Genomic DNA, 14,263 nt, shown 5'->3' with positions numbered 1-14,263 from the left:
GAAAGTAATAATTTTACCCACTCAAACTTCAGTTCTAGAAATATAATCATTGTCGACTTAAGCTTTGTTTTTGTGTTTTTGTTTTTTATCAATTTCAAACATCTTGTTTTTATTCTTATAAGAGCTGATATTTTCACATTTAATGTTGTGTACTTTTAATCGATTTCACAGAATTTACAGAAAATGTGATTTCCTAAGTTGAGCTACAATGAGTTTGTTACTTCTGATTTTAACACTTAGTAACAACAAATAAAAACTGGAGATAATGCAAGTTGTTATCATCACACACAATGAGATAAGGAAGCACAGATAAGAGTGTTTATGTGACAGACACGGTGCTGAAGTACTCAGGGTCCGGGGCCCCAGCAGGGACTGTTTGCAGGGCCCCTCCCTGGATGGGTAATCTCTCCAGGGCCAGCTCTGTGTCGGCCAGCGGGCCTCCTGTCAGATGGGCGGGGGTGCTCTGGATGTTTATCATTCGCCCAGAAAAGGTCTAAACACACACACACACGTTAACATTTTAAAAGCAGTATTTTTTTTATAACAATTTCAATTCAGTATACAAATTCACATACCGTGGTTTGCAACCCCTGGACCTGTGTTGAGTGAAATACAGAACCGTTTGGTTTTGTCACAGGTCTGGACACATCAATAGACTTCTCCTGTAATGCTTTTGATTCCTGAAGAAAAACCAGAGTAATCCGTCACATCACCATCATAGTAACACTGTGGGAACAAATCAGTATGAAGTGTGATGATGTACCTTCAGAATTTTGTAATGTGATGTCTTGGCAACGTAATGGTCCCATGACTGGGCTATAAGCTTCCGCTGTTTCCAGTTGGAGCTAATCTGTTCAATAAAAAGACATCTTTAAGATGCAGCGACGCATTTATTATTAAAATGCACTGTATTCCCATCCCCCTACAATAACATAACAGAGAGATACGCACAAACATGGCAGACAGAGCTATGTGCTCTCTCACCTCTGTGTACATGGCCTTCTCCTCATGGATGTCTGTGTCTGCCTGTCTCTCCAGGATTCTGGCTTGCTCAGCGATCACCCTCTTTGCCGTGTCCTCTGTCATCTGAGCGATGGTGTCCAGAGCTTCCATGTCTGGGGTGACCGGTCTCAGTCCCTCCAGGGTCAGCTCTCTGGAGATCTCATCCCACACCTCCCCGACCTGCAGCTCACCACCACACCAGCCTCATCACCACACCAGCCTCATCACCACGCCAGCCTCATCACCACGCCAGCCTCATCACCACACCAGCCTCATCACCACGCCAGCCTCATCACCACGCCAGCCTCATCACCACACCAGCCTCATCACCACACCAGCCTCATCACCACACCAGCCTCATCACCACACCATCCTCATCACCACACCATCCTCATCACCACCACGCCAGCCTCACCACCACCACACCAGCCTCATCACCACACCAGCCTCATCACCACGCCAGCCTCATCACCACACCAGCCTCATCACCACCACGCCAGCCTCACCACCACACCAGCCTCATCACCACCACACCAGCCTCATCACCACCACACCAGCCTCATCACCACCACGCCAGCCTCATCACCACCACGCCAGCCTCATCACCACACCAGCCTCATCACCACACCAGCCTCATCACCACACCAGCCTCATCACCACACCAGCCTCATCACCACACCAGCCTCATCACCACCACGCCAGCCTCACCACCACCACACCAGCCTCATCACCACACCAGCCTCATCACCACGCCAGCCTCATCACCACACCAGCCTCATCACCACCACGCCAGCCTCACCACCACACCAGCCTCATCACCACCACACCAGCCTCATCACCACCACACCAGCCTCATCACCACCACACCAGCCTCATCACCACCACGCCAGCCTCATCACCACGCCAGCCTCATCACCAGCCTCATCACCGCCACACCAGCCTCATCACCACGCCAGCCTCATCACCACCACACCAGCCTCATCACCACCACACCAGCCTCATCACCACCACACCAGCCTCATCACCACCACGCCAGCCTCATCACCACGCCAGCCTCATCACCACCACACCAGCCTCATCACCGCCACACCAGCCTCATCACCACGCCAGCCTCAACACCACACCAGCCTCATCACCACCACACCAGCCTCATCACCACCACACCAGCCTCATCACCACCACACCAGCCTCATCACCACCACACCAGCCTCCCACTCTTACTCACTTTTCCGTCAAGCTTTCTTTAAAACATCCACACTGTGAGACTACTTTGCTCTCCAGCTTTACAGAATGTTTACCTTGAAGTCCAGGTATCTGTGCACAATGCTCAGAGTGATGTAATCCTCTGTTGACAATCCATCTAGACCTTCAAACCCTGCATGAAGAGACTGTTAGACAATATTCTCATTGTGACGTCAGTCCACAACCATGTCTTGAAAAACAAGGTGTTCCTTACCTATCTTACAGAAGACAGAGTAGATCTTGGAGCGCAGGTTTTCAGACACCTCCATCACAGCTGGGCTGGGTCTGTTAGCCGGCATAGACACGTGGGAACTCTCCTCTTGGTGGCGGTACAGAACAGGCTTCTTGGGATCTGGGCATCATTAGGGAAAACATCCTCACAATTATTATTTTGAGGATTATTAATTATTACTTCAATAATCATTTATTGTCACCTTGATTTTCTTTTCATAGAATTCAAGTCTACGTAAAACTAAGTAGCTTAGCCTGTGTGCTATTTTGTGGTTGTAGCTGTCAAGGCAGGGCCCTAGGTTTCATGATCATGGGTGGGACGTGTTGAAGACAGACCTACGCCCCTGTGTCAGGAAACCCCACCTGCTATCCTGCCATGCAGGTCTCGGCTAACCTCCAGCTCCTCCTCCTCCTGCCTCCAGAGCTGCAGGAGCAGCCCCGCGGAGCGCAGCCCCCCTGGGCCCCGCCACGCCAGGACATGAGTCAGTGTCTTGGGATTGTCACACAGGTCCTGCAGGGTGCCCAGGATCACGCTTCGCATGTTGCCGGGACTCGACTGCATGGGAGACAGAATCACAACACGGTACAGGACAGGGAAGCTTGGCTGAGCTTGACGTTGTGTGAACCTTCTGGAAGGTTCTTACGTGGAGGAGATCCAGCAGCAGAAACACTCCTTCTTTGACCAGGAAGTAATCTTCTGTCGTGTAGCACCCCACAATACAAGACCTGGGTCATACAGGAATTATACAATATTACACAGCTGCAAAATAAGTTTATACGATTCTGTGGGTCTGTGAACTGACCAGACACAGTCCACCGTGGAGAGGATGAGGATGTTGTGTCCAAGACCGCTGGAAAACTTCTCTGGGTTCATTCTGAGGAAATGCACCGTCATCTCCACTCCCTCAGATCCAAACAATTCCTGTGGCGCAACAGGAATAATAAACACTACGTTATCAAACAAAAACATTAATGATCAGTTATCATCTTAGGTTTTGTCACAGGCTCTACCTTTCTGTGTAGATCGTTTTCACACAGCGCTGATAAGATTATCTGAATATCAGCCTTGATCTCCAGGGTAACAACATCCTCTTCCTCTGGGCTTTCTACCATCTGCATCACAATCCCTGAGAACACAGACCACAAGGTTACAGAAACACCTTTTAGTAGCTATTTGTAAGACTATTTGTTATCTTCCTAAGAAAAATTATCTTCCTACAGACTGACATAAACTTCATGTTTCCATAAGGGGAGTTTCCCTCCTCCTGAAGTACCTAGCAACTGGCTGATGGCTCCTTGATCACAGAGCCCCTGGTTGATTGCCTCGTTGCCAAGGGAAGCCATGGCCCTCAGCAGCCTCACACAGTAGCGCATCTGAGCCATCTTGCTGCCCCGCCCCCCGGCGCCGTGGAAACTGTGGCCCTGGCCGAAGTAGGCATCTGTGGGGAACAGATCAAGTCAAGTGACTGTGAGCAGTGGAAACAAGCAGCCTATCTATCTAGCCCCCGGGAGATCTCACCCCGCTCAGTGCACCTGCCCAGCCCCCGGAGATCTCACCCCGCAAAGCGCACCCGCCCAGCCCCCGGAGATCTCACCCCGCCCAGCCCCCGGGAGATCTCACCCTGCTCAGCGCACCTGCCCAGCCCCCGGAGATCTCACCCCGCTCAGCCCCCGGAGATCTCACCCCGCTCAGCGCACCTGCCCAGCCCCCGGAGATCTCACCCCGCTCAGCCCCCGGAGATCTCACCCCGCTCAGCGCACCTGCCCAGCCCCCGGAGATCTCACCCCGCTCAGCCCCCGGAGATCTCACCCCGCTCAGCGCACCTGCCCAGCCCCCGGGAGATCTCACCCCGCTCAGCGCACCACTCCAGCAGCAGCAGCAGGCAGGTGCTGCCCTTGCAGCTCACGTACTCCTCCTGCATCAGGGGAGCCACGCTGGCCAGGGTGGCCAGGGCTTGCAGCTGCAGCTCCTCCTGCTGGACGGAGGTCCAGTGGCGGGGCCTCGGGGGGCCCCCGGGATGGGGGCTGGGGGGCCCCGGAGATTCCCCGGAATGGGGGCTGGGGGGCCTCACCAGCAGGAGCAGGGCCACCATTACACCACCCTCTCTGAACAGCTAGGAGGATACAGAACGCGAGTTCAGGACAATTATTCAGGTGCAAAACCTGCTTTAGTAGTTGTGTTACAGTCAGCTCGTGGGTTTAGTGGGGAAACAAACACCTCACCTGCAGGGCAGACAGGTCCTTTGACATGACAACAAACAAGTTCAGTAGCAGCTTCTTCATCTCAAAATCTTCATTATTGTAGGACAGCTTGAGATTTTGGACTAAAGGGTTGTGACTTTTCACTAGAAATTGAAACATAATCTGTTTAAAATGTATACAGACTTTTTACAATAGTATTTTTATTTCTGAACCATTTATTGTTACTCACTCTCTGGAAATGTGCCAATAATAATGAGGTGTTTGGCAAATAAACTCTCCTGTAAGAAAATTTAGTGATAAGAAAACAAACAATCCAAAATGAGAATAAACCTCCTTCTGTCACAGAGCAACACTTACAATAAGTGGAGATTTGGGATTTTCAGCAATGAGGGTTGTGATCACGAGCAGGTCATTCCTGAGTTGAGAATCATAATGCCGGTAGCCGTTTAACAGCAGCTTCAAAAAGGCTTCTTTCAGAGCCCTACAATTCAAACACAATTCAAAATTAACATTTAAACCGCCTTTTATGTAGTTTATTTATGATATGACTGACCATGAAGTACTGTATAATAGAACCACCCACACAATACAGTCCATGTTTCTTAGCTGAGATGAGACCTCGTCTTTGCAGCCTCGCTCTAGCAAGTTCCACAAGATCTCCGAAGAGCGGAACAGGATTTGTCCAGTTGGGTCTGGGTCATTCATATGGAAGCAGACTATCTGGGCCCCCTGAGCCTTCAGCACATGGCCACAGTTTACATCTGAGGAAGAAAAAACAAATATAAGCAACAAGGTGCAATTATAAGAAAATAGGACCATTGACATTGACAGCGGGACACCGAATGTCAAGATTGTGATTGGTCCTCCTTAAAGAACTGCTTTATTCTAAGAGCTACTTAATCTAACAAAGGAGTTAATCTGCTTGATAGCCTTCTTTTTTTTTCATCCTTGTGGCTGAAAGCTGGTATTTACCAGAAGAGCCTGTCAGCTTCTGAAGAGTCTGTAGGACCTGCCTGTAAACAGACGGCTGGTTCTCCAGCAGGGAGGTGGACAGGACCAGGGTCTCTGCCAGGCCACTCTGCTCCAACAGACCCACTACATAGCCCAGGGCTGTAGGCTGCGGCCCTGCAGAAACACAGCATTTCCACACGCTTCTTTAGACCCCAATATTACATCAACTCAGACAGGTTTTAGAATGTGAAATGCACACAGGCTGCCAGAATGCAATTAGATCACTTTACTTAATGTCAATATATACTGTTTGTTGAGATAGATATAAGTAATAGCTTTTATCTTTGAGAGCCAGTCCATACCATCCACTGACTGCTTAGATTCCACAGGGCTGTATAACGACTTGATAAAGTCACAGATCTCGTGTCTGACTTCAGCATGTGGCACTCTCATCAGGTACCCTGTCAGTAGAGAAACAAACTGGTTGACTGTTAACCTTTTGGAGAAGCACTACATTAAATAAACCAAATAAATACAATTGGAAGATTCACATCGCTTCATACCTATCTGAGAGATACACTCTCTGACAGCAGGTGCATAGGTGATCTCATCAGACACTTTCTCCTTCAGGAAGGGAAGCCTGGAGAAAGCATGTCAGATGCAAAGAGTGAGATGGATATCATGAGAAGAACAGATCACTTTTTTAATAGGCTGAAACAGATTGTTACCTGCACGCTTTCAGGAAGTCGCAGAGCACTGAGGCATATTCAGGCTGATCCTTAGACTTCTCCGCACATATGTTTACAATCTTAAAAATGTCAGCGAGTTCTTTCAAAAGCTTGACATTTTAATTTAAGGACATACACCAACATGCGATGAAATACATTTAAAAAACAGTATGTCACCTCACTGAGGCAGACAGTGAATTATACTGGCTATTTCTGTGCAAGGAAAATGCTGACACAGAAAGCAATAGACAACGCTGTTAAATTGGAATCTTGGGAATTAGCTTACACTTCAGTCCTTGTCAACAAGACATTATGCTAACAGCGCCTGCGTCCAGAACATCACAAATAACATAACAAAACCATGACATGTTATTTAAGAGAAATCAAGGTAGTAAAAATGTGGAAGTAAAAGGATACAAATCCTCTTTGACATTTCTTCAATAGTTTCTTGAACACAAATAGATGCCTCTCTTTCAATTTACCCTTCAGAAAAAAAGAAATTCGTTTTAAAGTTAGCTAGAAATGTGAATTGTTGATAACAGTATAGTCTATTGAAGAAAAAAGTTTTAGAATCCAAATGTGAAGATATACTTTGACTTACTGTTAAAGGATCTTCAAGAAGATTAATTACGCGACTAAGTTCAAGCGGCTTGGGGACCACCTTAAAAAGAAAAAGAATAAATTTAGCTGAATTATTGTCATCATGTGAAATAAGACATTTAAATGCATCACATTTTGTAGACGAACTATTATTTTTACTATAAGACATGAATACATATAAATACTGCAGGAGAGACACTGATATCCGGTACCCCAAGCGTGTCACTGCTGTCCGTTCCAATATTTTTGACAAGTGGAATCTCAGGTTTTCTGCGATGAACTTTGACTTTGGATCCATTTGCTGTTGTCATCCAATGACTTTGAGTCATTTCGGTTACTGAAGTGGGCATTGCAAAAGCATACCACAAATAAAATAAAAGGCGACCTAGCAAATAGTTAGAACAAGTAAAGAAAAGTACATTGCTACTGCTGAACGGCCAGTGCTTGGCTTTCCACACAACCAAACCTATGTATTCGTTGCTATGGTTATCCATCTGCTACGGAAAGCAGGAGACGTCAAAACACTAGAAGGGAACGCCCATCTTTTTCCCTTCTACACCGGAAGTGGGATTTGATAACAGCGTCGCATTGATTTTTCTCCACATTAAAACAACAACAAAGACACATTTATTCAATAAATAAGACGTCGTCCTGGCTGATTAAAATATATAACCAAAAACAGAGAGTCGGCACAGCAATGCTGACGGATGCAGGTCAGCGTTTTTCTCTGTTGAGTGCATGCACTGAGAATGTTGTTTGACAGTTCTGAATCGCCAACTCGTCTAGGCTGAGGATGGTCTGTAAACCAAGCTAGCGTTTGTCACATTTGCTTGCAAACTACTAAATCAGTGAACTTGTGATTTGCGTAGAATGAACATAATTCATTCTTGGTCCTTGTTCCTGATATGCTGATATGTTCCTGATTGTGCCAATCATTAGGGTATTTAATTTCGCTATGTGAATTGGTTAAAAACGGTGGTAGGCTAAAGTTCTTTAGCATTCCGTTATAATAAAATATGCAACATAAGATCAATTTCCAGATGCATCCGGCGCAAAGAGGCCCAAGAAGAGAACAGCAGCGATGGATTCGCCGGGAGATGGCCAGTCCTTACGCTCCTCTGGAAGGCAGAGCAACGTCAGAGTGAAGCGCAGCAACAACCCTCCTACTGGGCAGGTATGCACGGATACTCAGGTGACACTGAGTAGCTTGCTTTGTCATTGGTCCATCTTATACCTATTGCAACTACTGATGTTCTACATGTTATAGTGTATATTAATTTGTATATTATATGATGAAGACTAAAAGGAAGTCCACCGACACAGAGGAAGAGGATGACCAGTGTGATAAGAAGTACAGGAAGTGTGAGAAGGCTGGATGCAGCGCCACGTACCCAGTGTGTTTTGCCAGTGCGTCTGAGAGGTATCGTTTCCACCTCTACATGTTTTATAACCTTGAAAGAGAGAGAGAACATATTCTACGAGAGTATTTCTGTGACTGCGTAACTGTTTTCAAATAGACTATTATTTATTTTAGGTGTGCAAAAAATGGCTACACATCTCGCTGGTACCACTTGTCTTGTGGAGAGCACTTTTGCAATGAGTGTTTTGATCATTACTACAGAAGGTACCGTATATAGCCAAAAAAGATATCTAATTTGTTTACGCAGATGTTGATCTAAATGTAATTACAACTTTGTTTTCTTGGGTTTTCCAGTCACAAAGATGGCTACGAGACATACGCTTCCTGGAAAAAGGTCTGGACAGGAAATGGGAAGAGTGAGCCTAGTCTAAAAGCTTTCATGGCCGACCAGCAGCTTCCATACTGGGTGAGAACGGCTGCCATCCTGCCACTCAAAACATTTATAATCACCGTGCCGTACTTTCCATCACACTGACTGTAAACATAAAACTCCTCCCCATACGACCGGTTTCCAGGTCCAGTGCACCAAGGCAGACTGTGGAAAATGGCGTCAACTCACCAAGGAGATCCAGCTCACTGCTTCGCTAGCGGCCACATATCGCTGTGGGATGAAGTTCAACAACGTCAAGGTGACTGGGAAGACGTCAAAGTTCACAGATAATCGTCAATTTGTCAGTTGACATGCTTTGTTGATGTAATTTTGTGTTGTGTTCACGCTCCCAGACTGAAGGACAAGACCAGTGCTCTCTACCAGAGGATTTGGTGAGTAAGAGCTTCACAAATGATCTTCTGGTTGTGTAATACTTGTGAGCCTTTCGTGGACACTACCATGCTCTTGCCTTGTCGCTCCTGTCGTCCACAGAGAGTGGCTGAGGTGACTGACAGCTGGTGGCATTCCATGTTGATCCTGCCCCCGTTGTTCAAGGACAGCCCTGCCAGCCCGTTCCTCTTGTCCTACTACCCAGACTGTGTAGGCATGAGCCCCTCCGGGTCCCCTAGCAACCAGTGCCTGGCTGAGCTGAGGGTGGATCACTGCAGGGCCGTCCAGCCCCAGAGTAAGTCTGGAGGAGGGAGAGGATACACCCACAGTGCAGTATCTGGACAGTGCCATGATGTTATGGGAAAACCGGTCAGGAGAAACAACTTGTAATGTAGAATCAAATCCAATCACATTATATTTGTGTATCCCTTTTAATAAGCAGTGTCACAGAGGGCTTCACATACGCCTGTAGAACTGTACCTAAACCAACCTTAACCCTCGAGGTGTAGTGTAGTACAGTGATCCATACCTACATTCTGTAGCGGTGAGGTTAAGAGCGTCTGCTAAATGACTAAATGTAAATGTAAGTTTGTGTCTGGTTTACTGCTATGGTTCAACAGGTCCAGTGAGTCAGACGTTCTTATGCTCTGTAACATGTTCAGTTCCAGGGTTGTGTCCGTACTTCCAGCCCTTCTACCAACCCAACGAGTGCGGTAAGGCCTTGTGTGTGCGACCAGACATGATGGAGCTGGACGAGCTATACGAGTTTCCGGAGTTCTCTCGAGATCCCACCATGTACCTGGCCCTGCGCAACCTCATCCTGGCCTCCTGGCACAGGGACTGCACGGTACGCACACCGCTTTCTAAAGATGTCCACCGCACCTCAAAGCCTACTAACCCTACTGGAGTATAAGAGGGCCTCGTAGTAAATATACAGCTTTGTGTCCAGGAAGTGCTGACTCCCCAGAAGTGTGCTCCTCACATCATCGTGCGAGGACTGGTACGGGTGCGATGCGTGCAGGAGATGGACAGAGTTCTCCACTTCATGACCAGGAAGGGGCTGATCAACACAGGAGTTCTTTCCGTCCAACAGGCTCTTCTCCCGGAAAGATACCACAACGTGAGTGTGTCAGTTTGACCCTTGGTTTCTACCATGCCTTGGACCATGTTCTAGTTTTGTGCTGTGGCCTGTATCTGATGTTGTTGTGTCACTTTTATGATTGTAGAAGAATGTGATCGTCATAGGAGCAGGGGCCTCGGGCCTGGCCGCTTCAAGACAGCTACAGAATTTTGGCATGCAGGTAACCTTTTAAGATCCAATCAAATTTTATTTTTGTATCTTTTTTTAAAGCAGTGTCACAGAGGGCTTCACACATGCCCAGTGCACCTACACCAGCCTAAACCCCTTTTCAGGAAATCTCTGATTTCTGCTGTCAAACAAGTGCTGTCCACTGGCATGCATGCCAGTGGGACTGAGTTTTTCTGCTAGTCTCTGCTCTGACCCTGGATGGTTGTCCTTGCGTAGGTGGTGATCCTTGAGGCGAGGGGCCGAATAGGAGGTCGGGTCTGGGATGATACGTCCCTCGGCATCAACGTTGGTCGTGGGGCTCAGATCGTGAACGGCTGCATCAACAACCCCATTGCGCTGATGTGTGAGCAGGTGTGTGCTGTGGAAGTTTTCCAAGCTTTTGTAACCCACCTGGATCCTGCGTCACTGCGTCACCGCTTCCTGTTCCCTGTCAGCTGGGTGGGGAGTCACCGTTGCCAGCATTGTTTTCCATTCGTCATTTGTTCCTTCTTGTTTGTGCAGCTGGGAATTAAGATGCACACCCTGGGAGAGAGGTGTGATCTTCTCCAGGAGGGAGGCAGGGCCACAGACCAGGCCATCGACAAGCGCATGGACTTCCACTTCAACGCCATCTTGGATGTGATCTCAGAGTGGAGGAAGGACAAGTCTCAGCACCAGGACACGCCCCTGGGAGGTGAGCTGCCACACAACCCCAACACAGACTGTCAATTCAAACATAAGTGGCCATATTAAATCGACTTTTGCGCCGTGCTGATTGAAAACATGTCACCCTCAGAAAAAATCCAGGAGGTTTACAAGAACTTCCTTCAGGAGTCTGGGATCCAGTTCAGCGAGCTGGAGCAGACGGTACTTCAGTTCCACCTCAGTAACCTGGAGTACGCCTGTGGAAGCACACTGGACCAGGTCTGAAAATGAGCTCACAAGTGAGACTACTAACCAGCTACGCCGCCGAAAAGCTAGCTCTTTGCTGGCGTGGTTGTGGGAGTGAGTTTAACCAGGGTTCGAATTACGGGGGGGATTGGGGGGGTTTTACCCCCCCTAATTAAGACTTGGACCCCCCCCAAAAGAGGTAAAAACAACAGGTCGGAGGGGTCGATACATTTATATACCTGTAATTGTAAATATTACTTTATGCCCTGGAGAAGAAGTTGACCCCCCAGATTGTCATTGTATAATTCGCACTCTGAGTTTAACCAGTTCACATAGGCTACATGTACTCGTTTCGCAGGTGTCCGCTAGATCCTGGGACCACAATGAGTTTTTCGCCCAGTTCTCCGGAGACCATACTCTGTTAACCAGCGGCTACTCCACAATCCTCAACAGACTCTCAGAGGGCCTTGACATCCGCCTCAGGAACCCAGTAGGACTCCCAACTTCCATTCAGTTTTTGGTTGCCCCTCAACATATAAATGCACCTAAAGCAAAAGTAACAATAACAATTGTTTGTTTTAAATTCAGGTTCAAGTTATCGACTACTCAGGAGATGTTGTCAAGGTTACCTCCTCCAACGGTGCTCAGTGGACAGGACAGAAAGTAGGATTTTATCTTTTTCTCACTTCACTCCCTTTTGTACTTCAGCTGTTCAAACATTACACTGACACTGATCTGGTGTTCTGTCTTTTTTCTAGGTCCTCGTTACTGTCCCATTGACATTACTTCAAACAAATTCAATTCAATTTATCCCTCCTCTTCCTGAAAGAAAGCTGAAAGCCATCCATAGTCTTGGAGCAGGTATAATTGAGAAGGTAAGTGGATAAAAAATGACTTGTTTACAGACAACACAGGGAACTAGTTCATGCAGCCTAAGCAGAACTTGTCTTCTACGTGCCTACAGATTGCACTACAGTTTCCATATAGATTTTGGGACAGCAAGATCCAAGGAGCAGACTACTTCGGTCATCTTCCTCCTCGTCCAGAGAAGCGAGGGATGTTTGGCGTGTTCTATGACATGGATCCACAGGTTTGAGTTCCAGTTGTGTTTGTATTAACTTACCAGCGACAGACGTATCGGCCCAGTTTCCCAGACATGGATTCAGCCTAGGTGCTAAAGTCAGGGACAAATTAAATGAAGATCTTAATTGAAAAAGTTTAGGCTAGGACTAGGCTTAATCCATGTCTGGGAAACTGGGCCATGAAGTCAATTCTGAATCCTAAAGGCCAGATAAGAGTGATGTATGGCCCACTCCACAGAGACAGAAGAGCGTCCTGATGTCTGTGATCACCGGGGATGCTGTGCCTTCCATCATCGCCATGGGAGACGAGGAGGTGGTGGAGGAGGCCATGAAGGTGCTTCGTGAACTCTTCAAGGACCAGGTGAGACCAACAGTCAAGAGAAATGACACACCAGACAGTCTACACTGTCTAAGCACACTTTTCTTGTTCCTGTGTTTGTGGACAGGAAGTCCCAGAGCCGGTGAAGCACTTTGTTACACGCTGGAGCAAAGACACGTGGTCTCAGATGTCATACAGCTTTGTGAAGACAGGGGGCAGTGGTGAGGCGTATGATGTCATTGCTGAAGATGTGCAGGGAAAAGTATTTTTTGCTGGCGAGGTTAGTCTCTTATCATTGTTACTTACATGCATTTGTTAAGGTTATATTCCTCAGAGAAAATTCCAGATAAGAAGGTGATATTTATTGTGTTAATATTAGCTGTTTTTCTGTTTGCAGGCAACAAATCGACACTTTCCTCAGACAGTAACAGGAGCCTATCTGAGTGGGGTCCGGGAAGCTAGTAAAATAGCTGCCTTGTGACTTCGAAACCCTGCCTCGTAACCCTGCCTTGAATCCTTTGAAACATTTATACATCAACTTGTCACCTACCACCATGATAAAACAAGATTTTCTTGACTTCACTCAATCTACTGTACTTTGTGCGAAGGCAGGATTCAGTGAGGAATTGACCTAATTCACAATAAACACCTGACTGCCTGACAACATCCTATAGATAATGAGACACTCACCGAGAACCCTGTCACTGTATTTATGTCCAAAACTATGAACTAAAATGGACAACTGGGTATAATGTTCAAATTCGTACTTCTTTGTAGCACTTCTGATGTGATTTATCACATGGCATGTTTGAGATAGGAATGAAAGTTTTGAAACACCAAATAAAAATGTTTTGTAGTGTTGTCTAGTGTTTTTACCTACAGGATGAAATCCTGAGGTCTGATAATTTATAGAATTTTTATATCATAATGATTTAATTGTATCCTAATTAGGTTACCATGTGTTTGAGTATTTATGCTGTTATTTTGTCAGCTGTCACAATGCCTGAGTATTTATAATGTGTAATAAAAGTAACATGCAACTGTCTGTTGGCAGTAAGAATGCACTGACACAATTTAACAAAACAAGATGGACATGCCAACAGTACGCGTATTGGTATGATGGCCTGAAGACACAAAATTACGGAACCGTGGGAGGGGGGGTACATTTAGTAAATTTTCGAGAGAAAAAAACTCGAGCTCGCTTCTTTTTTTCCTTGCACAGTTGATTGCAGTGGGCCAATGCAAGTTTTTTCAGAAGACATACAACTGTACGATGACAGCAAAAGTTGTTCCATATAAATCTACAAAGTTTCATTAACAAAATTCGAAGAACAAGGAGAAAAAATCCCTGTTTAAACAGAGAGATGTAAATGATAAGTATCAATATAAAGAGGAGTAATTCAATTCTTTATAAATGTGGGCCAATGCAAGTTTAGGCAAAATGTCAGTTGGTCTTTGTCAACATGAAGCTATTGGCGTTTAGGTCATGATGAATTTAAGGTCATTAAAAAAAATTGTAAGAATTTTACAAATAATTTACCGACAGG

The 14,263-nt window shown here is 46.4% G+C and overlaps 2 protein-coding genes across 3 annotated transcripts; one reads left to right on the top strand and one right to left on the bottom strand.

Annotated features, from left to right (window-relative positions):
* Positions 1-319: 319 nt before the first annotated feature.
* Positions 320-7,285, bottom strand: LOC136962552 (cilia- and flagella-associated protein 69-like). The gene is made up of 23 exons (XM_067256345.1): positions 7,169-7,285; positions 6,958-7,017; positions 6,774-6,839; positions 6,357-6,466; positions 6,192-6,268; positions 5,991-6,089; positions 5,650-5,802; positions 5,261-5,438; positions 5,035-5,158; positions 4,907-4,955; positions 4,699-4,820; positions 4,325-4,589; positions 3,750-3,914; positions 3,487-3,602; positions 3,279-3,397; positions 3,120-3,201; positions 2,839-3,031; positions 2,459-2,596; positions 2,301-2,377; positions 985-1,182; positions 764-850; positions 576-680; positions 320-493 (listed from the first exon to the last, which is right to left on the bottom strand). Exons 1-23 carry the CDS (start codon positions 7,283-7,285, stop codon positions 320-322), a joined length of 2,874 nt encoding a protein of 957 aa, XP_067112446.1.
* Positions 7,286-7,526: 241 nt separating this feature from the next.
* Positions 7,527-13,761, top strand: LOC136962065 (lysine-specific histone demethylase 2). 2 transcript variants are annotated; one of them, XM_067255691.1, is made up of 21 exons: positions 7,527-7,669; positions 7,997-8,130; positions 8,255-8,376; positions 8,491-8,580; positions 8,671-8,782; positions 8,892-9,005; positions 9,100-9,138; positions 9,239-9,431; positions 9,799-9,983; positions 10,086-10,256; positions 10,363-10,437; positions 10,662-10,796; positions 10,947-11,118; positions 11,221-11,348; positions 11,674-11,805; positions 11,904-11,978; positions 12,074-12,190; positions 12,280-12,405; positions 12,636-12,758; positions 12,844-12,996; positions 13,114-13,761. In XM_067255691.1, exons 1-21 carry the CDS (start codon positions 7,654-7,656, stop codon positions 13,195-13,197), a joined length of 2,496 nt encoding a protein of 831 aa, XP_067111792.1. In that variant the 5' UTR covers positions 7,527-7,653; the 3' UTR covers positions 13,198-13,761. The 2 variants fall into 2 exon arrangements, with proteins under 2 accessions (XP_067111792.1, XP_067111791.1); XM_067255690.1 differs by having other exon boundaries at positions 7,985-8,130.
* Positions 13,762-14,263: the final 502 nt, after the last annotated feature.

Source organism: Osmerus mordax, chromosome 18, assembly GCF_038355195.1.
Source record: "Osmerus mordax isolate fOsmMor3 chromosome 18, fOsmMor3.pri, whole genome shotgun sequence".
Taxonomy (NCBI): Eukaryota; Metazoa; Chordata; class Actinopteri; order Osmeriformes; family Osmeridae; genus Osmerus; species Osmerus mordax.
Note: the sequence above shows the minus strand (reverse complement) of the source record. Positions and strands in the feature narration are given on the sequence as shown.

Bases quoted from the DNA above. Each gene is read 5' to 3' on its own strand.
- LOC136962552 (XM_067256345.1), bottom strand. From the start codon at position 7,285: ATGACTCAAAGTCATTGGATGACAACAGCAAATGGATCCAAAGTCAAA. The intron at 6,840-6,957 runs GTAAGTCAAAGT...TTTTTTCTGAAG, and splicing joins TTCTTGAAGATCCTTTAACA to GGTAAATTGAAAGAGAGGCA. The intron at 6,090-6,191 runs GTATGAAGCGAT...CTCTACTGACAG, and splicing joins AGAGTGTATCTCTCAGATAG to GGTACCTGATGAGAGTGCCA.
- LOC136962065 (XM_067255690.1), top strand. The intron at 9,984-10,085 runs GTACGCACACCG...CTTTGTGTCCAG, and splicing joins CCTGGCACAGGGACTGCACG to GAAGTGCTGACTCCCCAGAA. The intron at 10,438-10,661 runs GTAACCTTTTAA...GTCCTTGCGTAG, and splicing joins TACAGAATTTTGGCATGCAG to GTGGTGATCCTTGAGGCGAG.